At 38.0% G+C, this 25,520-nt stretch overlaps 1 protein-coding gene across 1 annotated transcript in view; it reads right to left on the minus strand.

The window, feature by feature from the left end:
* ZCCHC4 (zinc finger, CCHC domain containing 4) overlaps positions 1 to 22,780 on the minus strand; it is a gene marked incomplete at its 5' end in the record, with an annotated part of 42,915 nt that extends 20,135 nt beyond the window's left edge. The window contains 7 exons of the mRNA XM_014548888.1: positions 216 to 316; positions 1,778 to 1,928; positions 5,174 to 5,246; positions 13,032 to 13,112; positions 13,534 to 13,809; positions 21,848 to 21,930; positions 22,646 to 22,780. Coding sequence (XP_014404374.1) covers positions 216 to 316; positions 1,778 to 1,928; positions 5,174 to 5,246; positions 13,032 to 13,112; positions 13,534 to 13,809; positions 21,848 to 21,930; positions 22,646 to 22,780 — 900 coding nt within the window. The remainder of the gene's footprint in view (positions 1 to 215; positions 317 to 1,777; positions 1,929 to 5,173; positions 5,247 to 13,031; positions 13,113 to 13,533; positions 13,810 to 21,847; positions 21,931 to 22,645) is intronic.
* Between the last annotated feature and the right edge of the window lie 2,740 nt (positions 22,781 to 25,520).

A 25,520-nucleotide genomic window follows, 5' to 3' on the forward strand; every position in this document is an offset into this window, starting at 1 on the left:
GATACTGCTTTAGTAGGTTTATTTTGCTACCTAAAAATCCATATTTTAAATAAGCACCCTAGGGACAACAGACATTGAAATACCACTAGATTTGTATTTCACACAAGTTATAGTATTTTCATTTACTAAAACCAATGGGATAGTCTTATCAGGATATTTATTTAAGCTGAATATACACTCTCCAACCATGCCAGAAGACAGAATAGTTACTATACCTGGTAGTCCAGCATGTGGAAGCTTGGAAAAAACTGACAAATTCGGGATTCAAAAAAATAAGGAAAAATCCAGAAAATGGGTAGTTCTTTGTGATTGTTATCTAATGGATCACAAAAAAAGGAGAAAGAAAATAAGAAACTGATATTAAAGAAAAAAATATAACAGCTATAACTGGAAAGCTTCTGGTATCAGAAGAAACTACAACGTTCAATACATTTAAATCACACTAAAGGAAGGAATGTCTACCAGAGCACCATGAACAGTCAGACCTCTCACAAAGACAATGGAAACGTTCTCCTATATCTAAACACAGCTACACGTATGAAGTAATCCTAACATACATATCACAATAGTATATGTAAAGGTAGAGATGTTACCAAAAAAGTGGAATATAAAATTAATTTTTATGAGAGGCAGGAATACAGCTGTTATATATAGGCTGAACACAATGCTAGGTACTTTTGATATATTGTCTATGTATAATAACCTCTAGAGTCAGATATTAATAATCCCATTTTATAGAAGAAAATGAAGCCACACGATTTAAGTCATTGGTTCAAGTCCACGGAGCTGATAAGTGGAAGAATTGGAATTCAAGCCCACAAAGCTCTTTATTGCTTCCCCAATAATATGGACTTTATACACTCCGATAAGTGACTTAGGAACTGAAAATAAGTGGAATACTTAACACTATGAGTCATATTTTAGATTTCGTTTGCATTCTGTCCCCCAAAACACACTATTTATGTAGCACAATTGACTGAGAAACTTGATCACAAACTCCTAACGCTCTTACAATTTATCAACTTGTAAGCTGGAAACTAAAAAATTATTGTACAAACTAATTAGATCATTGGATGAAATACTTGGAAGTCCTAAGCCACCTGAAACTGAATAATAACCCTCATCCATTCCTCCACCGCTAGGACCAGGTATCTGTGTCACTGATAACCACTCTCTGGCCCCTGGGTGTCTGACTTTCCCCCCAAATCCAGGCATGACCTAGCACTCTGGGCCAGAGGTCGGTGCTATCTTCGAGTCCTGGGCGAGACTTTAGGAGCAGGGAATGGAAGGTGCATGAGGGCAGAGCTATGTGGCTGACATGGTCACTACTCTATTTCTACCACCTGGCTCATGGCCCTTCAGTAAATACAGGGGTGGGTAAAAGTAGTTGTGAGTACACAAAACACAGTTTATTTTTGTAGTATTACTTATTTATTTTAGCATTATTTTCCAAATAAACAACTATAAACCTACTTTTGCCCATACCTGTATTTACTGAAGAAAAAAAAAAAAAAAGACAATTTACTGCTATTCTTCATGTCCCTTTATGCCCATAAGAACAAAATTATCTACAAGCCATTTTAAAAACACATGATCAGGACAATACAAAGTGTATCATGATGATAAAATATGCCACATTAACAAATAAGCCTGCTTTTAAAAAAGACCAGAAACAAAGGCATATATATTTTAGTGCTCTGATTCACCAAGATCTGATTTGACAGAAAGTAAATGCTCAGATACATGTTTATTTTGAAGTAAGTAATAAATTACACACCTTGATTTTGACCTTTCTTCCACATAGCAATTAGCTTCTTGAATGTAACAGCCAGAGGTTCAACCAAGCCACCAAAAGGAGGGTCTGTCACCATAATGACTCCTTCACCTTTATCTTCCTGTAAAAATGTTCTGCATACTTCAAGGGCAGCCTGGAAAAATACACATTCATTTCTAAATTAGGGAGGCACTTCGTCCTATTTGGAGGAGAATGCACTGGGCTCGGTCTCACTCTTGGTACTGAAATTTCACCCACCTGCCACCCCAGAGTCCCTCACTGACATCCTCAAGCCTCCCTCATTCAGCCCCTGTGTGATTTTATCTTTGGGTTTCTTGATAAGGAAGTTTTTAAAATTGCAAATTCAAATACCATCACTATCAGAGGACTACACATTTCAAATGGTTAAATTAAAAACCTAAATTTAGTAACCTAAAAGAGAGAAACTCATTACCCATGAAAAACTATCTAAAACTCTAAATTCAATTCAATAAACAGAAGCAGGGACTGTGCCAAACACTGGGAACACAAAGACAAGGCACATTTCTTTCCTATCTGGTCTGTCCACCACCATGTGTTCAGTTTAATAAGAGCTACAATTACCAGTTAAACACACAGGGTTTTGAGAACATGCACGGTAAGTAAATAAACGAAGGGTCACAAATAACAACTCGTATCCAGGCCATGAGACCATGCTAGTAACACAGTTTCCCAACAAACTGATTCAAGTGTTTTTAGTAATTGCAAACTTAACATAACTACCGCCTAAAATATGTATCTTTTGTTGTTGTTGTTGTTGTTGTTTTGGGAGATGTTAATGAGAGATACATCTATAATAATAACTCCAGTCAACTGACTTTATAATAGTTTTCAAGTACGTACTCATCTATAAAAGCAAATCAACACCTAACAATATCCTGAGTGGCATATGATTTTAAAGCTTAGTGGTATGTTAAACTTTAATAAACCTGTATGTATTTAAAATATATACTGTCCTACTACTAAATCCCAACTGATGAGAGGAAAAAGCACCGTATCCTAATCCCTTTCCCTAGGAGAGTCACTATTAACCTCCTACTGGCAGTCCTACAGCAAAGGACAGTGTGTCAAGAAGGTTAATCATTTTTCAAGCACTGCCTGGTACTTTCTTAACCTGCCGACATGAAGAGGACCTAAAGTACAGATGATGTTCCTGGAAAATCTTCAAATTCCTTAGTTAAAAGCAGAAAAAAAGAAAATAAACAAGTAAACTAGGCCTAAACTCTTAACCAAATTTTAAAAACATTAAGCATAAACTTCCAGGTAAGAATCTAGGCTATAATGTCCTGTCAAGAGTTACTGAAGGTCCTAATGTTGACACCTATGGAAACAGATGCTGGCTTATACCACCAATGTTGACAGTATCCTCTTTTCTTCATCTCAATTATCACTAAAAACTGGCACTTCATATTTTTATTGCCCTAGCTCAGCCGTGGGCAAACTACGGCCCTCGGGCCGGATCCGGCCCCTTTGAAATGAATAAAACTAAAAAAAAAAAAAAAGACCGTACCCTTTTATGTAATGATGTTTACTTTGAATTTATATTAGTTCACACAAACACTCCATCCATGCTTTTGTTCCGGCCCTCCGGTCCAGTTTAAGAACCCATTGTGGCCCTCGAGTCAAAAAGTTTGCCCACCCCTGCCCTAGCTGGTCTGGCTCAGTGGATAGAGCGTCGGCCTGGACACTGAAGGGTCCTGGGTTCGATTCCGGTCAAGGGCACATGCCCCGGTTGTGGGATCAATCCCCAGTAAGGAACATGCAGGAGGCAGCCAATCAATGATTGTCTCTCATCATTGATGTTTCTATCTCTCTCTCTCTCTTCTTCTCTAAAATCAATAAAAATATATCTAAAAAATAAATATTTCAAAAAAATGTATATTTTTATTGATTTCAGAGAGGAGGGGAGAGGGAGAGAGAGATAAATAGCTGAAAAATAGATATCCCAATGCCCAACTGATTCTGAAAGAAGGCGTGTGTCACTGGCTATCCTTACTAAATCAGGAGACTCATTTTCAATCCCAACCAACAATTCAGAATCTGTTTTCATTTTCTAAATGCTTGTTTTTTTAGTCTTGCTTGGTTTTCATTCTATCATTAGCTATTATCTTAAAGCACAATAAATACTTTAGAATGGTTCACTATCTTTAAAAAGTCACACACACACACACACACACACACACACACACACACACACACAGATATGCTTCAGGAGATCTTGATAATTCCAATCAAAACCTCCTGGGAGGTGTGACTACTGGTTAGTTGTGATTTTTATTTTGTAATAGGACTGACAAAGAGCTCAAACTAGGAGTGGAAGTATCAGCTCTGCTGTGTTGTTTATTCACAGTGACGTTATTAACATCATATAAAGAAGCTTCCTTTAAGCCACTATCTTTTTATTAAGACTATTTTTTTAGAGTAGTTTTAGGTTCACAGCAAAATTGAGAAGAAGATACAGAGATATCCCACATGGCCCTGGTCCTACACGTACACAGCCTCCCCATTAACATTGCCCACCAGAGGGGTACATTTATTAGAATTAATGAACCTATGTTGACACATCTTTATTAGACACTAGTTTTTAAGGAGTAATCTAATAAAATCATAAATCCCCTTAACTGGAACATGAAATTTACCAGGGAGACAGATATCAAACAACTAACCACACAACTATCTATAATAATAAAATAGTAATATGCTAATTAGACCAGGCATCCTTCTGGACATCCTTCCTTCCGGACAAAGCTACAGTGGGCGGGGGCCCAGGCAAAGGCAGCAGAGGCCCCCGGCCCAGGCGGCAGCGGGGTCAAGGCACTTTCACGAATTTCATGCATTGGGCCTCTGGTTTAATTATAGTATCCTAACTCCACAAAGGAGAACTTGACCTTGTCTGGGGCTCAGGGGAGGCTGGAGAAAATGACTTGGAACAGAGCTCTGAAGAATGAGGTAAAGTTAACGAGGCAAATAGAGAGGAGAAGGCAGAGGGCATGGCAGGGCAAAAGGCCCTGTGGTGGGAAGGCCAGTTCCAGATGAGAGTTCGAGATGAACACAAAGAGCAAAGCAGGAGCAGGGAGAGGAGGGGCTGAAGAGTGGCAGGGCTCAGACCACACAAAACCATGTGGGCCTTGGTAAGAAAGTGGATCTTTACCCAAAAAGTAGTGAAAAGTCATGAAAGAGAAATAATGTGATCACTTCTAGATGCTCAATATCTTCTCAGTTAATGAATAAAATATCTCTATGAGTAAATGGTGGAACAGCCACAATTTGATCTTAAGGGACTTTAGAAAAATAACAAAGGAGATACTCTTGAATTTTTTCTTCACAAGAGAAGAAAGAGATAATGTTAACAATTCTTACCTCTCCATCAAAGAAGTGATGGTTAAACATGTTATAATGGCAAAAGCTATCTTCCATATAAAACTGCGAATACCTGTAAAATAATTTGCTTATTACTGGAGTTACTTGTCCAGACATAGTTAAACAAAAAATAAATATAAACTACATTTTAAAACTGTGAAATCACACCATTAATAAAGTCAATTTCATCATGCTTCGTCTTCTGAAATAAGGAATGCTTTCCCAGCCCTAATGGGTTTGGCTCAGTGGATAGAGCATTGGCCTTCGGACCGAAGGGTCCCAGGTTCAATTCTGGTCAAGGGCACATACCCTGGTTGCAGGATCCTCCCTGGCCCAGCCCCAGTCCTGGCTCATGCAGGAGGCAACCAATCTATGTGTTTCTCTCACAATGATATTTCTGTCTTTCCCCCTCCCCCTCTCTCCAAAAATCAATGAGAAAATATTCTCAGGTGAGGACTAAAAAATAAAAAAACAAAATTTTTTAAAAAAAATTAGTGGGTTTTTTGTTGTTTTTTTTTAAATATATATATATATATATATATATCTTTCTATTTCAGAGAGGAACGGAGAGGGAGAGAGAGAGAAACATCAATGATGAGAGAGCATTATATATTGGCTGCCTTCTGCATGGGGATTGAGACAGCAATCCGGCATGTGTCCTTGAACGGAATCAAACCCAGTACCCTTCAGTCCGCAGGCCGACTCTCTATCCACTGAGCCAAACCAGCTAGGGCAAAATTTGTGTTTAAGAAAAAAATAAAAAGCTTTCCCCAAATCTTAGTTGGTAACAGTGGATGATGAATAAAAATATGTTCCCAAGTTTAATGTATCAGTGATAAAACTATGGAACACTTATAGTTAATAACTTTAAGGAAAATACTGAATCAACCTTTCTGCTCAACAGCTGTTAATTACTGTATTTTCTTCTGTGATTCACACAAAAAATATTTAATGCAAAGTTTTTCTTGTCTATTGCAGATTAGCTTTATAAAATACTAGAGGCCCAGTGCACAAAATTCAGGGGCGGGTCCCTCAGCCTGACCTGTGCCCTCTTGCAGTCCAGGGGCCCTGGGGGATGTCCAACTGCTGAGGGGGCGGGAGGCTCCGGCCACTGCTGCTGCGCTCGCCAGCCATAAGCCTGGCTCAGGGCTTCTGGCTGAGCTGCATTCCCTTTGTGGGAGTGCACTGACCACCAGGGGGCAGCTCCTGCATTGAGCGCCTGCCCCCTAGTGGTCAGTGCACATCATAGTGACCGGTTGTTCGGCTGTTCAGTAGATTTGCATATTAGCCTTTTATTATATAGGATGCTTTTCAATATACAGTGGGGCCTTGACTTACGAGTGTCCTGACTAACGAGTTTTTTTAGATACGAGCCGTCTCTCGGCCGATTTTTTGCTTTGAGTTGCGAGCTAAAATTCGGATTACGAGCCAGCTTCAGATACCCCACCGCTAGTTGGCACAGCGAACGTCACAGTGAACGCCACAACATCAGCCCAGCATCACGTGTCTCACTCGTTCACTTTTGATTTGACATACGAGTCATTTGAGTTACGAGCTCCGTCACGGAACGAATTAAACTCGTAAGTCAAGGCCCCACTGTATTACAAAAAGAAGTATGTGCATTTCATATTTACTGAATTAGTGCTGGGAAAGAGGGATATTTATTTATTGGTTGAATCACTTTATTCTTCTAACACTACTTTATTTAGAATTTATTTTTTTAATTAAAAAATTTTTTGCAATTACAGTTGACATACAATATTATATTAGTTTCAGGTGTAGTAACACACTACTTTAAAATGCCTATCAGCAATGAATGACAGTACCAACTTTGGGTATTAACTTTATAAATTTTTACTAACTTAATAAGCAAAATCCATACTAACATAATGGTTTAAATTTGCATTTATTTGGTTTCTTATAAGACTGAGATTTCCTCATTCCTTAAGTGTATTTGTACTGTCTGTCTCTGTTTTCTCCATTTATGTTTATGGTTCTTAATGTCTTTCATGCTGATTTCTGAGTTTTTCATATACTATAGAAACCTCATTTTTATCTCAATAGGATCTTGAACTTTGACAATTTTGTTATAAACAATTCACATATGAATCACATTATCCTTCTATGGAATGCACAGTGGAAAGACTGAAAAACATCAGGGACACATCCTTACTTCTATGACTTCTTTAGCCAGATCACGACAGCGGAACAACTTTGTCTACTCTATTCTGTTACCCATTACTGTCTACAACTGATTCACCATCCATGGTATTATAATGGGTAACCCTGCTTATCCTCTTCTTCGTATGCTGTGGTTAAAAGCACAGACTCTTTGGTCAGATGACCTGGATTCAAACCCTATTAGCAGTGTAACCTTAGTAAGTATTTCACCTATCAGAGCCCCAGTTTCTTCGTCTACAAATGAGAAACATAGTAGTTTCCACATCATAGGCCTTGGTAAGAATAAATGAGATAATGTATGTAAAGTGCTTAACACAGTGCCAGCTAAATAGCATATACTGAAATGTTAGGTCTCATTATTTTAATAAACACCAGCTAATATGCTTTAATGTCCCTAATGTTAGGGAATTATGTTTATGTCCAACCAAAATCTCCCTTCCTGTAATCTAATCCATTTCTTCTTGTTCTATGGAGATGGAGAACAACTGTTCACCATTCTCATTATGTTATCCCTTAATATTATTTACGATACTGTTAGTATATCTGAATCGAAGAAATAAACAAAAGGTTAGGGTAACTGAAAAATATTTAAATTATATACTGTAACTTAATGAACATTCCAAACACTGTGGGGCAATGTCAATTACCACTAATAAAGAAATGACTTCCTATTTAACTAAATTCCAAATAGCTAACAATATATATTATCTGTTATTTAATTAATATATATCTGTCAATACTAGTAGAGCTGTGAGTCAACTATCTTTTGAGAGTTTTCTTCTCTCTTGCATTGCTTTGTGTAAGCAAAAAAAATACAATCCGTTTAAATATATATTTCTACTGACTCTCCATTTTTTTTATTGCTTCACAATGACACAATAGTCTTTTTTTTTTTCATTAAAAGAGAAAAACTTATTTACATAAAATTCAACACAGCACAGTTGTCCAAAACTTCCTGGGCAGCAGTAAGCAGGGCCAGAGAGAGAAAAAAGCCTAGATTTCAGCTCTAAGTTTCATCGAATACAAACAAGGGAGCATAATTATTCATATTTTAAATTATGAAAAATCACTCAACATTACCCTCTTAAAATGAAATTGGCCACAAAGAATTATTCTCTCCACTGAATAAAGCAAACAAAACCAATCAGAAAGCATGCACTTGAAAACTGCTCAAAAGGACATTCATTTAATTTGGCCATTCATTCTCTTTAAATGAGTCAGTTACCAAGTGTGAAACATACTCTACACACAGGAAATGTAATCAAGAGCTGAATAAAATCAGTTCATGAAATGAACCCAAGAAATCCATTTTTTTATATAACTTTATTTGGATGATAGTTTGCCAAATAGAGTTTCACATCTTTCATGCTAAAATTAGAGCATATAGAAATCCATCTTAGCAAATGTTAACTTCATATCTTGGACCCCTGAAAAGGATATTTACAGCACATCTACATAGAATGCTGGAGTTGAGGCAGCTCTCTGCAGCCTTGGACAGACCTTCTGTAGGGCAACAACAAACCAAAGTCAAAGTGCCAACTGCCACTCCATACCCTCAGGGAGTTTTTCCTGACTTAACTCTGAGAAACCCGAACCAACCCACACACTCCATACTGTAAATACAGGCAACAGACTGAATTCGTTCTGGCTACTCCTGTGTTTCAATAGACCAGCTCTCTCTTAACACCCAATGTTGACCTTTTGTAGAATTGACTCAGTAACACAGTACGGGATCAAAGAAACTAAGCTAGGATAACCTTAGCACAACAGAGGTTTATAGACATGAAAAAAAGTATTAGTGTATTCCATTAGTTATAAAATAACTTTATCCACATCCCCTTTGCCTACTCTAACCAAGAGATTTCAACTTCACGCTCAAGAAAGGTAAAACCATAAGATATGGCATTTAAGGCAAAAGAGTTAAGGGGCCATTTAAATCTTTCAAATTAAAAGTAAATCCAAGTAAGGTGAAAGAGTTCTGGAGAATGGTTGCACAATGATGTAAATGTACTTCACTTACTTAACACTACTGAACTGTATATTTAAAATGGTTAATATAACCAATTTTATGCTATGTGTATTCTGTCACAATATTTTATCTTTTTTTTTCTTAATACTCAGCCAAGGATATTTTTCCATTGATTTTTAGAGAGAGTGGAAGAGAGAGGGAGAAACAGAGAGAAACATTTATGTGAGAGAAACACACAGATTGGTTGCTTCCTGCATGCTCCTGGACCAGGGCCCAGGCTGGGGAGGAGCCTGCAACCTAGGTACATGCCCTTGACCAGAATCGAACCCAGGACCCTTTGGTCCGCAGCCCAACACTCTATCCACTGGCCAAACTGGCTAGGGCCACAGTTTGTTTGTTTTTAAAGTAAATCAGGGCAATAGCAATGAATAATACAAAATGAAATTAAGAAAACAATTTTCAATAGCAACAAAAAGAACAAAATATTTAGGAGTAACTTTAACAGAGGAACTGCAAGACTTATATGCTGAAAACTAAAAAATATCATTTAAAGAAATTAAAGAAGACCTAAATAAATGGAAAGACTCTTGTGTTTATGAAATAGAAGACAATTAAGAAGGTAATACTCCCCAAATTGATCTACAAATTTAATGCAATCTCTATAAAAAAAAATCACAGCTGATTTTTTTGTAGAAATTTACAAGCTGATCCTAAAATTCATATAAAATGCAAGGAACCCAAAATAGCAAAAAACAATCTTGCAACAGAATAAAGTTGGAAGACTCACACTTCCTAATTTCAAAACTTACTACAAAACAACAATAATCAAGATTGTGTAGGACGCCGAAACCGGTTTGGCTCAGTGGATAGAGCGTCGGCCTGCGGACTAAGGGGTCCCGGGTTCAATTCCGGTCAAGGGCATGTGCCTGGGTTGTGCGCACATTCCCGGTGGGAGATGTGCAGGAGGCAGCTGATCGATGTTTCTCTCTCATCGATGTTTCTAACTCTCTGTCTCTCTCCCTTCCTCTCTGTGAAAAATCGGTAAAATATATTAAAAAAAAAAAAAAAAAGATTGTGTAGGACTAGCATAAGGACAGACACAGATTAATGGACCAGAATTTAGAGTCCAAAAATAAACCCATGTATTTATGGTCATTTGGTTTTCAATAAGGTACCAAGATAATTCAAGGGGAGAAGAATAATCATTTCAAAAAATGGTGCCAAGGCAACTATGCAAAAAGAATGAAGTTGGATCCCTACCTCACTCCATATAGAAGATTTAACTCAAAATAAATCTAAATATAAGAACTAAAATAAAAAGCTCTAAGAAGAAAACAGGTGTAAATATTCATGACCTTGTATTAGTCAATAGTGTCTTAGATGTGATATCTAAAACACAAGCAATCAAAGAAAAAAGATAATAACTGGACTTCATCAAAAGTAAAAAGACAGGGTGGAGGGTAGGCAATGGGAGGATAAGGACACATATGTAATACTTTAATCAATAAAATAAAAAGTAAAAAGACAAACCACAGAATAGGAAAAATTATTTGCAAATCATATATCTGATAAGAGTCTAGTATCCAGAATATATTAAGAACTTTTTCAATTCAACAATAAAAAGACAACCAATTAAAAATGAGCAAAGGGTCCTAGCCGGTTTGGCTCAGTGGATAGAGCCTCGGCCTGCGAACTGAAAGGTCCCAGGTTCGATTCCAGTCAAGGGCACATGCCTGGGTTTTGGGCTCAAGCTCCAGTGGGGGACTTGCAGGAGGCAGCCGATCCATGATTCTCACTCATCATGGATGTTTCTATCTCTCTCTCCCTCTTCCTTCCTCTCTGAAATCAATAAAAATATATTTTTTTAAAAAATAGGCAAAGGATTAAATAGTCATTTCTCCAAATAGATAAACAACTAGTCCATAAGCACATGAAAAGATGCTCAACATCACTAACCATCAACAAAATGTAGTTACCTGTGTTTTGGCAGTTTGGCAGTTCCTCAATAAGTTAAATACAGAGCTATTATATGACCTAGCAATTCTACTCCTAGGTAAATATGGCCTCAACTGTGTCCCCCCAAATACCTATGTTAAAGCCCTAACCCCCAGTACTTCAATTTGCAACTATATTTGGAGGCAGGCCCTTTAAAGAAATGATTAAGTTAAAATGAGGTCCTTAGGGTGGGCCCCAATGAATATGACTGGTGTCCTTACTAGAAGAAGAAATACACACACACAGAGGAAAGATGATTGTGAGGACAGTGAGAAGGCGGCCACCTGCAAGATAAGAAGAGAGGCCTCAGAAGAAACCAAACCCACTGACACTTGATCTTGGACTTCCAATCTCTAAAACTATGAGAAAATAAGTTTCTGTTGTTTAAACCACCCAATCTACTGTATTCTGTAATGGCAGCCCTAGTAAATTAATACAATAACCAAGAAATTTGAAGATATATTCATATAAGAAAATGTCCACAAGTGTTCATAGCAGCATTATTCATAATGACTGAAAAGTGAAAGCAACCCAAATGTCCATCAGCTGATGAATGGATAAACAAAATTTGGTATGTCTATATAATACAGTATTATTCAGCCATAAAGAGGAATGAAGTACTGATCATGCTACAACATGGATGAACCTTGAAAACATTATGCTAAGTGAAAGAAGCCAGACACTAGAGGTCACATATTATATGATTCCATGTATATGAAATCTCAGGAAGAGACAGAAAGTAGACTAGTGATGGCCAAGGGTTAGGGAACGGGGAAATGAAGAGAGACTGCTTATAGGAAAGTGTTTGTTTCAAAGGTGATGGAAATATTCTGGAATTAAACAATGGTGATGATTGTACAACCTTGTGAATAATACTAAAAATGTATGTGAAATATATCTCAATTTTTAAAAATATGCCTAAAATACAGCAAGTGGGGGAAAAAAGACTTTAAGCTATGATTCTATGTTTTAAAAATTTTAAATGGAGCCCAGCCAGTGTGGCTCAGTGATTGAGCATCAACCCATGAACCAAGAGGTCCCCAGTAGATTCCTAGTCAGGGCACACGCCTGGGTTGCGGGCACGATCCCCAGTCTCAAATCCATTTGCTCCAACCTATCAGCAACCATTTGACTCTGAAGCTCTCTGTTTGCTAATCCTTGGCCTTGGGGTCTGGCTATTCCCCAGGTAGCATGCCCTTCATTTAGGCTACGTCCAGTGAAAGACGACAACATGCACATCATCTGGTAAAAATATTAAATAAATGCCTTATCACACTTAAAACAGCATGATGAAACAAAGTCCTGGAGGAAGCTCAGAATTATCTTTGAAAACAAGTATATGAGAAGAAATTTCACTCAGTAGGAATTTATCACTAAATTATAAGCCAAAGACAATGAGGCACATTCATGGACAGAATTTAGGAAGCAGACTAGCAAAAAGAGAAATTCCTTTACCAGAAGGAAGGGGGGGCGGGGGGAGGCAGAAGAGGGTAAAGTGGGGAAAAGAAAAAAAAAAGGAGAAATTCACAGCCTCTGTTTGAAATATGGAAGATTTCATATGGAGTTTATATGACTGAAAAAGTGCCTTATCACCAATTACTACTTCTAAATGTTAACTAGAATTAGAACAGGTAATAAACAATTAAAAAGAGGAAAAACAATTAAAAGCAGGAGACAATGAATGAGAATAAATATTATACTTTGTAAACCTACCGAAAATCAATATCCAATAAAAGGCTTTTAATGTTAGGCTTCTTGTCACCTGATGCTTTCAACCTGATCAGCTCATGCAACCTAAAACAATTAGTGAAAGCAAATTTAATATGAAGTTATAAAGGCCATAGATAATAAACAAATAAACAAAAAAATCAATGTTCTCCTGATATTTCTGATAGTTCACTGAAGAGAATGTGGCAGATGTAATCAAAGTTTCAGTTTTACAAATATATTTTAAAAGGCACAACTTCTCTGAAACATAAAAGTCTAAAATTATAAACAGAATTTAAGAACCAAATCAGAAAGAATCTCCTATCATATATCAGAAATCTATAAAGATTTCTCCCAAGTGGATTACAGATTACAAACTCCTTTAGAGGGACCATGTTATATACTTCTTTGTATATTCAAAACTTTATGCTCTATCCTGGAACTTGAGAATTCTTTTCTTAGTTTAAATAATGGTGCCAGGAAGTTTTTTAAAAACCACATAACCTACCTTGGTGTTCCAACACACAGCACTCTTCTGAACCCAAGGGTAGAAAGTAGGTCTATCAAGAACTGACAGCTCCTATCAGCAAACAAATACTGCGCATTTGTCTTCTTGTTTTCCAACGGAGAAAGGAGCTGACTGGGCCTTTTTAACTGGGTGACAGAAATATCCCCCATGACCTGGTGCTCACGATGCTTCTCCCAGTCATCTGGCAGCAGCAACTGCTGACATCTTTGACAAAACTTTCTCTGAGACAACGGCAACTCAATGAACTTCAAATACCTTCAAGACACAACACAACACAAGGAATGTATTGTAAGTTAGTTGTTTTAAAGACAATTTATTTTTGCTATTTTTAGTATGCAAAAGTATTATTTCCTAAAGACTATTGCATAAAGAAGCAAAGGTAAGAAAAATCTGTGGAATGTTGGCTAGAATTTATGTCTGGCTGCAGCTGCATGCCTACAAAGTGGAAGAGAATCAGCAATTTCATAAGAATTGAGATGCTCCAATTCGGTCACTGAATGAAGATCAATATCCATTTAAAATGTGAACATAATATACTACTCAAACAACTTAGTAGTAATGGAGACTACTATCACGTTTAAATTTATTGACAAATCCATGTGCTCTAACTTTGAAATGTTAAATAGTCTGGCTCAGTATGACAGTCATTTTAAAATGAGAAATTAAGATCATTCTTCAAGCTCTTATGGCATATTTAGCAAGAAGAATTGCCTCCTTAAAGAAAAAATGTTCCTACCAAGTTCCTCTGTTCTTAGCAATACTGATGGAGGCAGTTCTGAGAAACTCATCCCCAAAACAGCAAGCTGATATTTGAAGCTTTAAAAAATATATATTAGAATCCCATTTGAAAGATAGAATCCAATCTTTGAAGCCATTCTTATATCTGATTTCAAAGTCACCACCCTGGTCTTTTTTTCTTTTCTTTTGATTTGGGATGAATAAAGAGAGAGAAAAAACTGCTGACTATGTATATGCTACAGCAGCTATGAAATCAGAGTAAGAAAACAAAAGAAAAATAAATAAGCTTATCGAGGCTCATAGAGGTCAGAAATGTCCAAATCTAAGCATGTCAAATAGTGCACTAAAGGATTCTTCTAGTTTGAGAGGAGTCATAAGGTTTCAATTGAACTAAACTCTGGAACTGCACTGGAAAAACTGAACATAATTTAAAATCAAAGTGGGTTTAAAACTTTTTATTTCTAAGCAGTTTCACTTCAAAGCACCCAAGGCAGTGACAAATACATACTCTGAATGGCTACAGCAAGAAATAAGCTTATCATGCCAGTAATTTAAATGTTTCTATTTCTATGATAACTGTTCCTGTGACAGCTTTATCCATGACTAGAAAGAAAAAGGACAACCATATTAGAAGAAACTTTTATAGTAATTCAAAGAACGTCAGTAGAGAGCAGGGCCCCTAAGACATGAAGTGCAAGTGGAAAGACCAGTACATTGCAGCCACAGAAGCAGTGAATTCACTGTTACCTTTCATTATTAAATGTTGTGTCAAAGTCGCCCACATCGAGCCATGATACAGTAACAGAAACCGGATTTTACTATTCTGACCTTCAAAAAATGTTTTAAACAGGCAAAATACATGAAACCACAGTTTCAATATATTGGACAACTGGCAGCCCAGTGAATAACAGAAGGAAACAAATGAGTAAGTGGTACAACTGCCCAGCTTACAGTAGTCTCCCATCCTCCATGGGGGATGCATTCCAAGACCGTCGCAGTGGATGCATCAAACCCTATATATACTATGTTTTTTTCCTAAATATACATACCTATGATAAAGTTTAATTTCCAAATTAGACATAGTAAGAGATTAACAACAATAACTATAATAAAATAGGGCAATTATAATATACTGTAATTAATGTCATATGTGGTCTTTTTCTCTCCTGTGATTTTCGTATTTTCAAATTCTATTCCTGAATCTAGACTTATTAAATTTTCTAGAATCCCCCATCAATGTTAAATAGAAATGGTAAAAGTTGACATCCTTGCTATGTCCCAGTCTTAGGAGGAATGCATTCAATCTTTTGTCAGTATGGTATTAGTTATAGGTTTTTCTTAGATGCCCTTTATCAGGTTATGGAAATTTCCATCTATTCCTAGTTTTCTGAGAATCTTTATGAATGAATGTTTGATTCTGGACTTGGAAGAATTCAAGTTATATGGTCCATAACCTGGGTCCCTACCGAAAAGCCTGCCAGGCAGCTGCGTGGCAGGCAGAAAGGGCAACTTCCAGACTGGAACATCTGTGCAAGCCCTCGATCAGGTTTCTCTAAGATGAAACCAATGATTGTGCTACATGTGAATGTTCTGAAAGGTTCAGACAACCAGCAGAGAGTCTGCAGCTGAATCAGCGATGAGCACATAAATAACTAACAGCAGCTACAACAAAAAATCCAAGACTGTATGAACTCCAAGAAAACAAAAAGCTGTGTGGAAAAGAACTTATTATAATTTCATGGTTTAGCTATGAGCAGCATTTATATGGTTATAATACAAATACTAAATTTTGAATCTAACCAAATTCATGGTATAACCATGTAAGACTAAGGTGTGAAAAGATATACATTATAGTGGGGGGCAAGAGGGCGGGGTTGGAGGGGAGAGGGCAGAGAGAGGAGGGAAAGATAAATCCTCATCTTCCACATGAAATAAACAGGTAATTCCAAACACTGATAAATCAAGAAGTACAAGGCAAGCATGCTTTGTACTCTACAGACAGGAATGTGCCTTCTAGAAGAATTAGCCAGAAGAGCTGACTAGCTGCTTCTGGGTTGGGGGAAATGCATGGATGGAGACAAGCGTATTGCTCTTTGTACAACCTCGCAGAACTACTTGATTCTATTGTCACTGATTTCTTTATTGAAATTAAATTCACAAACCACACAATCACCCTTTTAAAGTGTACGATTCAGTGATGTTTAGAACATTCATGAAGTTGTGCAACCATCACAATATAATTCCAGAACATTTTTTTATCACCTCAAAAAGAAATCCCGTCCATACCTATCAGTAGTCACTCCACAATTCCCGCTACCCCTGGCCTCTAAAACCACTAATATACTATCTTTATAGACCTGTCCATTCTGTACTTCTCATATAAATGGAATCACATAATAGCCACATATAAAATTTGATTTAAAATATTTATTATTAATAAAAGACATTTACTTAAAAAATAAAAACTGGCCTAGTCGGTGTGGCTCAGTGATTGAGCATCAACCCATGAACCAAGTGGTCACAAGTTCAATTCCTGGTCAGGGCATATGCCCAGGTTGCGAGCTTGATCCCTAATAGGGGCCATACAGGAGGCAGCCGATCAATGATTCTCTCTCATCATTGATGTTTCTATCTCTCTCTCCCTCTTCCTTCCTCTCTGAAATCAATAAAAATATATTTTTAAAAAACACAGAGATAACATGATGATGAATTACAACTGACATAGCCAGGGATTGAACCTGCAACCCAGGTACATGCCCCCCATTTTATTTTCCTTTGGGTAATATGTTTTATTTAACCCGGTATATCCAAAATATTATTTCAACATATAATCAATATAAACATTATTAATGCGATTACTTATATTTTGTTAATTGTTAGTCCAGTCTACAACATCCAGAGCAGCCACACTGCAAATGGCCAGTGGCTTCTGGCCACTGAACTGGATGGTGCAGGTCGAGGCCTCATTTCACTTTTGTGTAAACACCAAGCCTCTTTGGAATTTTATGTACTTGAATTTTCCAGGAACGCTGCTACTGTGCAAACAGAGGATTGAGGTTTGACTGTACTTTGTTTTTTCCAGGTACATGCCCTTGACCGGGAATCGAACCCACGATCCTTCAGCACTGAGCCAAGCCAGCCAGTGCCCAATCTGTACTTCTTAATCCCTTCATCTTTTTCACCCAATGGCCCAACTCCCCTCCCCTCTGGCAACCATCAGTCAGACACAAGGTTTTTTAACAGCTTGGTAGCAAGAACATGAAACCATGAAGAGTTAAGCATCACTCAGCACTCTTTCCTTATTTATACTTACTACACATACCCCAGGGGGAAAAGAAATTCATTCTGCCACAGGCTCAGCATGATTCAAAAATTGCAGGCTAACATTTTGAAATGTCATTTTTATTGATCTCCATGTGATGTTCCATTTGCCTTTCCTGGAGTAGACAAATAATGTTTATGGCATTTCCCTAATAGCAGACCTTGAAAATCTGAGTTTAAATGAGCTTTGAAAAAAACATAACCAAATAAAATATCAACTAAATAAAACGATCTGAATGCACATAAATTAATACTGATTCTAGCATTAAAATATATCTTCCCTGAGACTTCATAGGTCACAATAAAGGTGCCAACGTACTACATAATAGAACAGCACATTTCAACACGTAAGAGGCAGCTAAAACCTATAAGGAAAGTCAAATCTCAGGCACAAAATGTAAATCTGTCACCTGAGCACATGAAATACAAAGGACGGCTCAGAGTGAGATTAGGAAAAAGAATATCAAGTCCTATTCTGTAGAGCCTAGGAGTCTGTGTAGCACCTCCAGTTCCGTAATCAAAATCAAGTAACAAGGTCAATTTATCTTGCTAGCTACCATCACTGCTTGCTAGCAATTCCAAAAATAAATCAGTCAATGGAAAGCTACTGTTACTCTACAATAACAGATAAAAAGTTTGCTTTACAGAATAGGTATAATGTTTAAATGCATTTTACTACTTTCAAATACAGTCGTTACTTAATCAGATAACATAAATGAGTTGCATAAAGTTAAATTAGAAAGCAATTACAATCTCAAGTAACAAAGCAAGGAAACAAGAATACCTAGATTTTCTTATAGTTTAATTGAATCACCAATGTCCTTATGGGATAACATGAGCAACATGCTTATCAGATAAAAGTAAGTGATAAGGCAGAATATAAAACTATGTATACATTATGACTACAACCTTGTAAAACAAACCTTGGCAGAGGAAAAAAGGCCTGGAGGAAATGTAACCAATCGACCAAGGTGATGGGTACAGAGGGAGAAACCATGGGTGATGTTTTCCTACTTTCTGCATCTTATTCTATTTTATCTCATTATGATATATCTCTAACTCCTCATGTTTTATTCCTCATATCTCCTTAAATTAAAACACTACACATCACATATTAATTACTATCTGCTTTTATATTTAAAAACACAGCCGTTCTAGCCCAGCCAGTGTAACTCAACGGTTGAGTATCAACCCAGGAACCAGGAGGTTGCCGGTTTGATTCCAGGTCAGGGCACTTGCCCAGGCTGTGCGCTCGATTCCCGGTGTGGGTGAGTGCAGGAGGTAGTGGATCGATGATGTTCCTCTCATCGATGTTTCTATCTCTCTCTTTTCCTCTCTATCTAAAAACCAATGAAGAAACATATTCAAAAAATAATAAAATAAAATAAAAATACAGCCATTCTAGTAGTATGAACTTGAAGTTACTAACTTCTCTAAACCTCAATTTCTCATCTAAGTAAACTAACTAAGTAAACTAACTCAGCAGGATTAAAAAATATCTCATGTAAAACACCTAGCTTAGTGCCTAGCTCACAGTAGTGCTCAATTTATATCACTTCCCTTCTCAACATTTTTTGTTATTGATTGAATTCTTATAAATTAAGTAGACATCACTGATTAAGTACTTTGGTTAAGAGGCAATCCATTTATCTTTAAAAAAGCCTCCTCCATCAAAGGACTTTGAAATCTACTTAGAAGCTTAGGAAGACATTTTTAATAGATCCCAGTAATCCTTTCCATTTAGCCTGGATAAGACCTCAGAAGCCTTCAAAACAGCAGCCCAGATAACCTGAAGGAGTAGCCATTAGAGTGAAAACCTACTTGTCATCAGCAGCTCGGAACAGGGAATTCTTAGGAGCTTCTCCCAGCACAGAGAGCACATAGGAGAGGGAGAAACTCTTTTCTTGGGTTTGCCAAAGAATTAAATCTATGGCTCAATTCCAGTTCACCCAATAAAACATTTTAACAGTGGAGATATTTAAAAACAGGTGTTTACAGCTTTAAAAAAAAAAATGATTCGTTTAGTATTTCAAAACAGAAACATTACAGGAAATCTTCATGGTTTTGTATTTAGCAATGAATTCTTAGCTTTGCTACCAAAAACACAAGCAACAAAAGAAAAATTTGATGAGTTGGACTTTGTCAAAGTTAAAAACTCTTGTGTATCAAAGGACATCATCAAGAAAGTAAAAAGACAGTCTAAAGAATGGAAAAAAATATTCACATATCACCTAATAAGAGTGAATGTATAAGCATATAAAGAACTCCTGTGACTCAACAACCAGAAGAAACCCATTTTAAAAATTGACAAAAGAATTGAATAGACATTTTTTCTAAGGAAGATAAGCAAATAGCCCCCAAAAAACATATGAAAAGATGACCCACATTAGGAGTATAGGAAAACAAAAAATTAACACCAAAATGACACACCACTTCACATTTGCTGGAATGGCTATAATAAAAGACAAAACAAAACAGAAAATAAGTGCTGACAAGGACGTGGAGAAATTGGAACCTTCACATATTGTTGGTGGGAGTGTCAAATGGAAAACAGTTTGGCAGTTCCTCCAAAAACTAAACATAGTATAACCTTACAATCCAGTAGTTCCACTCCTAAGTATATATGCCAAAGACCTGAAAACAGGGATTCAAACAGATATTTATACACGACTGTGCACCAAAGCACTATTTAAAATAGCCAAAATGTGGAAACACCCAAGTGTCCATTGATAGGTGAATAAATAAAGTGTGGTATATACATACAATAGAATACTATATATATAAAAGGCTAATATGCTGTGTCTGTCCGATAAGTCACTATGACTTGAACTGACCACCAGGGGGCAGATGCTCAATGCAGGAGCTGCCCTGATGTGCACTAGCCATTTAGAGAAACAGCACCACAGACCTGGCGCCCACAAAGCAACACGCGGCTTCTCCCAAGTGGGACACAGGCCCTGCCGCAACCCCAGAGACAGCCCACAAAATCACAGCCGATGCTGCCAAGACCCCATGGTACAAAATGCAGCCCACAGCCCAGCCCAGCCCAGAAACGGTCACTGTGGGCGCTGGGTAATGATGTCACATAGCAACGCCTGGCTTCCTCTCCCTAGAGACTAGCCTCCTTACAGTTTCTTCAGCCCAGGAACACAGCTTGCTTTATAGCCAGGTGCAAACATTTTACACTTTAACCAAATGTCTGTGAAGCATTTTCCCGTGCCTCATCTCATTTGATCCTCACAGAAGTCCTGGAGTAGGTAGATAGGAAACTTGGTAGAATCCTATTTTCTTTTAGTTAGCTGGAAAATGGAGATTTAGAAAGCTTAGAGAAGATTTAGCAAGCTTGGAAACTTGACCCAACTGAAAAGAAGAAATGGTGGACCTTGAAAATGCCTTCAGGTTTTCTCACTGTGCAGAATATAGTCAAACACCACTGCAGTTAAATATTTTTTGTTCTCCCTGCATGATCTACAATAATAATCTGCTTCGTGTTAATATTTCCTGCTGTGTTGCTAACAATTAACTGAAAGAGAAGTTGGGGTGCTTCACTGGGCTGGAAAAAGTTTAGCTAAACCAGAAAGTAGTTCTAATTAAGCAAGTTTATGCTACATATATATAAAAGGCTAAGTTGACTCACACATGCACGATACATATAAAGCTCTCCCTGGTGCCAATCGCACGCATGTGTTTCAATCTGTCATTGTCGATCATGCATTTGGTTGACACTTCTATTATAGAGAAAGGACGAATAGTGATATTAAAATATTTATTCTAATTAATTTCCTTTCAATGTGCACGAATTTGTGCACCAGGCCACTAGTTCAGCTATAAAAAGGATGAAATTCTAACACATGCTACAACATGAATAAGCCTTGACAATATTATGCTAGGTGAAATAAGCCAGACATAAAGGACAAATACTGATGATATCATTCATTTGAGGAACCTAGAATAGTCAAATTCATGGAGACAAATAGATTAGAGGTGACCAGAGATTGGAGGCAGGTAGAATGGAGTTACTGCTTAATGGTGACAAAGTTTCTATTTGGGGTGATGAAAAGGTTTTGGAAATAGTGGTGATGGTTGCACAACATTGTGAATGTACGTAAAGCTACTGAATTGGCAAATTTTATGTTACATATATATATTTACCACAATAGAAGTAATTAATTAAACTTAAAGGCACAGGTAAAAAACAAACAAACAGGACAATAAAACGACAGCACATCAGTACCTTTGCATACACTGCATTCGGGAGAGAGGAGGCTGGCATCTTCGGTTATGAGCTTCTCGGGCAGCAAGTCTAGCACCTGACAACTGAGAGTACAAAATCCACTTAATGTGCCATCAAACTTGCTACCATGCTGGAGAAAGTGGGATCACATCCTGACATCAAGAAGCCAGAAATTCAAGGAGCTCAAAGTTGTAAACAAGCATTCATTTTAGGGGGGGAGGGAGGGGGCACCACAGCACACCAAAACATTAAACTGGAAAAATTCTAGAGTAGTGTGAAGCAGTAGAGCACAGTGATTAACGCTCATGTGGTGATCTTAGCAGGTCTACAGAAGAGTAATGTACAAGACTGTTTTCTAAGAAATCTACCAAAGCTGAAAATATTCTACTCAACACTTTCAGAAACTTTAATTGGAGCTGAGTCCAAGAAGACACCCAGCTCATAACTATTTCTCCAAGTGCCTTCATCTGTCATCCAGTAGATGTATAAAGGATGTTCAGTGCAAATGTTGAAAAGGGGTGTTTTTCTAAAACACTGTTTGGAATGATCGTGACCTAAACTCTTTAGGGGAGAAATCTATATTTGCAAACCCAATACCAACACCTCAGAAGGTCTTAATGGGAACTAATTCTTTGAGACAGTCGTTTCAGACATCAGTGAGCCAAGTAAGTTCAGAGTATGAACCTGTCTTAAAAACCACATGGTATCTTCAACTCTTTAAGGATTTACCTCATTCATTCTCAAAGATGTCACATACATCAAAAATTAAAAATATAGACATCCACAAAGTTAATGTACCTTTTCATCTTCCCATTGAAAAAAATTACAATCTTTTCTATCTCGACAGGCCGAGCAGGCATAAAACCTCCGCGTGTCTTCCTTCCCTTGGCTCACCTTTACAAACAACAGCGTGGGACCTAGTTCCAGAACAGGAAAAAAAACAAAAACATGTCAAACAACAGTCACGTGCGTCAAGTTCCCGGTTGTCACCGCCCTTCACTACACTTGTTTTCATTTTATGCACGGATTTATCATCATTAAATCCACTACTTTAACAGTTTACTTAGGAAATCGTTTTTGAAAACCAGTCTCTCCAGGAATAAAATGCCACTGTCAGCAGAGCTGCTGTCCTCGTGGCGTATGGCCTGGGCCCTGACACTAGAGCCGTGGTTCTCATCCTTGGCTGCACATTAGAATCACCTGGGAATCTTTTTAAAATCCTGATTTCTGGGCCTCATCCTCCGGAAATCCTGTTTCTTTGTTATGGGGTGGGGCCACAACATTAGTAACAAAGAAACAGAATTTCCGGAGGATGAGGCCCAGAAATCAGGATTTTAAAAAGATTCCCAAGTGATTCTAATGTGCAGCCAAGGTTGAGAACCACTGGTCTAGAGCAAGGAGGGCGTCCAGGGAACCGAGCACGTGGCCTCCCGCCCCTCAGGGACCTTTTCCGGGGAAATCTGGGCTTTGAGAGCCAGACACACCCACTCTTCGCAAGAATTCACTCTATCGTTCTCTCTAACCAAAATTTTTTTTTTTTTTTTTACTGAAAAAGTAGTAAATCAACAAATGAACCCCCCCAAGTACTTGGTGATGGGAATTACTCGACAGCACGCATCCCCTTTGCCTCTCCTCTGCCTATTTCCTTAAAATAGAGAGATAACAGCCGTGGAGCCAAAACCACAACAGTGGGACTTGTTATAACGGCCTCTTAAGTAAGTTGAAAACCACCACTTCCCGAGGAAGGCATCACACACGCGCGGGAGAAAGGTGGATGGAAACCCGGGGGAAGTTCAGGCTAAGGCTCGCCCCAGGCGCCCGGCAGCCAGGCTGAGCCCAAACGCGGACCCACCGTGAGAAACGAGCTGCCCGGGCTGCCCGCCCTCCCCTCCGCCTCCCCGGCTCCCAGCCTGTCCCGGAGGGTCGCCATCTTCCCGCCGCCGTCCCGAGAGCCTCCGTCCAACCAATAGGGAGGCGGAGAAAGAGCGTCGCCACGACCCGCAGAGACTCACAGCGCCCCCGCGCGCCTGGGAGGAGCTGCGGCCGCGAGGCGAGCCCACTCCATCAAACGCTGTCGCCGCCCCTAAGCAGTCCTGGGCAATGAAAGGTATGACTGGTAGGCAACTTGTTGGACCTGTGCAGTAAGTTCCTCTGTTTTCTGCCGAACTTCTTAGCACCTGCAAGTACCCTCCTTTCATTCAGAAAACAGGCAGGAAATGAAATGACTCTTCAGAGCAAAGGTTTGGTCGGGTTTAAGTCCCAAAGGCAGCATCACGACCAACAGCAGTTGGCAATAGAAATAGCTAAAGTCTCTGCCCTTTGTGAAACCACCCTCTTTTCAAAGTTGGAGGCGCAGTGTCATCTTCTACCTGTTGGACAATGTTTATAGTTGCACGTTATAGTTGCATATCCATTGACATGTATACACTGAGTGGCCAGATTATTATAACCACCCCATGAGTACAATGAAGTGAATTAGTTATGCAAATAATAAGAATAATAAAACCTTGAGAGTATTTGCTTAGGAAGTTTTCAATATTCAGTATTTTTGGAAGTGTCAATGAAGTACAGTGGGGCCTTGACTTACGAGTGTCCCGACTAACGAGTTTTTTGAGATACCAGCTGTCTCTCCACCGATTATTTGCATTGAGTTGATAGAGTAATTTGAGTTAACAAGCTCCTTAACGAGCTCGGTCTCGGAACGAATTAAACTCGTAAATCAAGGCCCCACTGTACTGATGGGAGTGGTCATAATAATCTGGCCACTCAGTGTATATTGTAAAGAAATAAAACGGTCCCTATTTGCATCTGATGTGATGGTCTACATACCATTCCAAGGAACCTACAAAAATGACTCTAGTTTAAACTGAGTTCAACAAGGTTGCAGCATGCCAGATAAACATACAAAAATCTATTGTACTTCTATATACTAACAAAGATCACCAGAACACCAAAATTTAAAACAGAATACCACTTACAACCACTCAAATAAATGAAATAGGTTTTACATATATCTAACAAAACGTGTACACGGGACTTGTATGCTGAAAACTACAAAATGCTGATAAAAAAATCAAAGAAGATCTAAATAAATGTAGAGACATACTCTGTTCCTAGATTAAAAGACTCAATATAGTAAAGGTGTCAGTTCTCCCCAAGTTTAGGGGAGATACAGGTTTAGTTTCACTTCTATCAAAATCTCAGTCAGACTTTTGTAACTATAGACCATCTTATTCTGAAATTTATATGAAAAGGCAAGGGACCTAGAGTAGCTAAAACAATTTTGAATAATAATAATAAAGTGGGAAAAATCAATTTATCCAAATTCAAGACTTCTACAGCTGCAGTAAGCACACATGTATGGTTGCAGAGGAAATAAATAAATCTCCTTATAGTAAATAATTGGTTGTACTTTACATATTTAAACTCACACATTTACAACTATGGTGTATTAATTTAGAAATATTGCTCTTTTCCAAGCACATCTCATGCAACTTCTTCACTCAAATCCTTCACCTGCACCTGTAGCACCTGGTTTGGGCATGACAATTCCCCTTTTTTGTCTAGCACAAGTTATTGGCTTGTCTACATCTTTAGGATAGGGAACTTTCTGGATCCTTTTGTCTAAGGATACTTTTGAAAATTTGATCTCAAGACCTAACTACCCTTGATC

Source organism: Myotis brandtii, unplaced genomic scaffold (genome assembly GCF_000412655.1).
Source record: "Myotis brandtii unplaced genomic scaffold, ASM41265v1 scaffold525, whole genome shotgun sequence".
Classification (NCBI taxonomy): domain Eukaryota; kingdom Metazoa; phylum Chordata; class Mammalia; order Chiroptera; family Vespertilionidae; genus Myotis; species Myotis brandtii.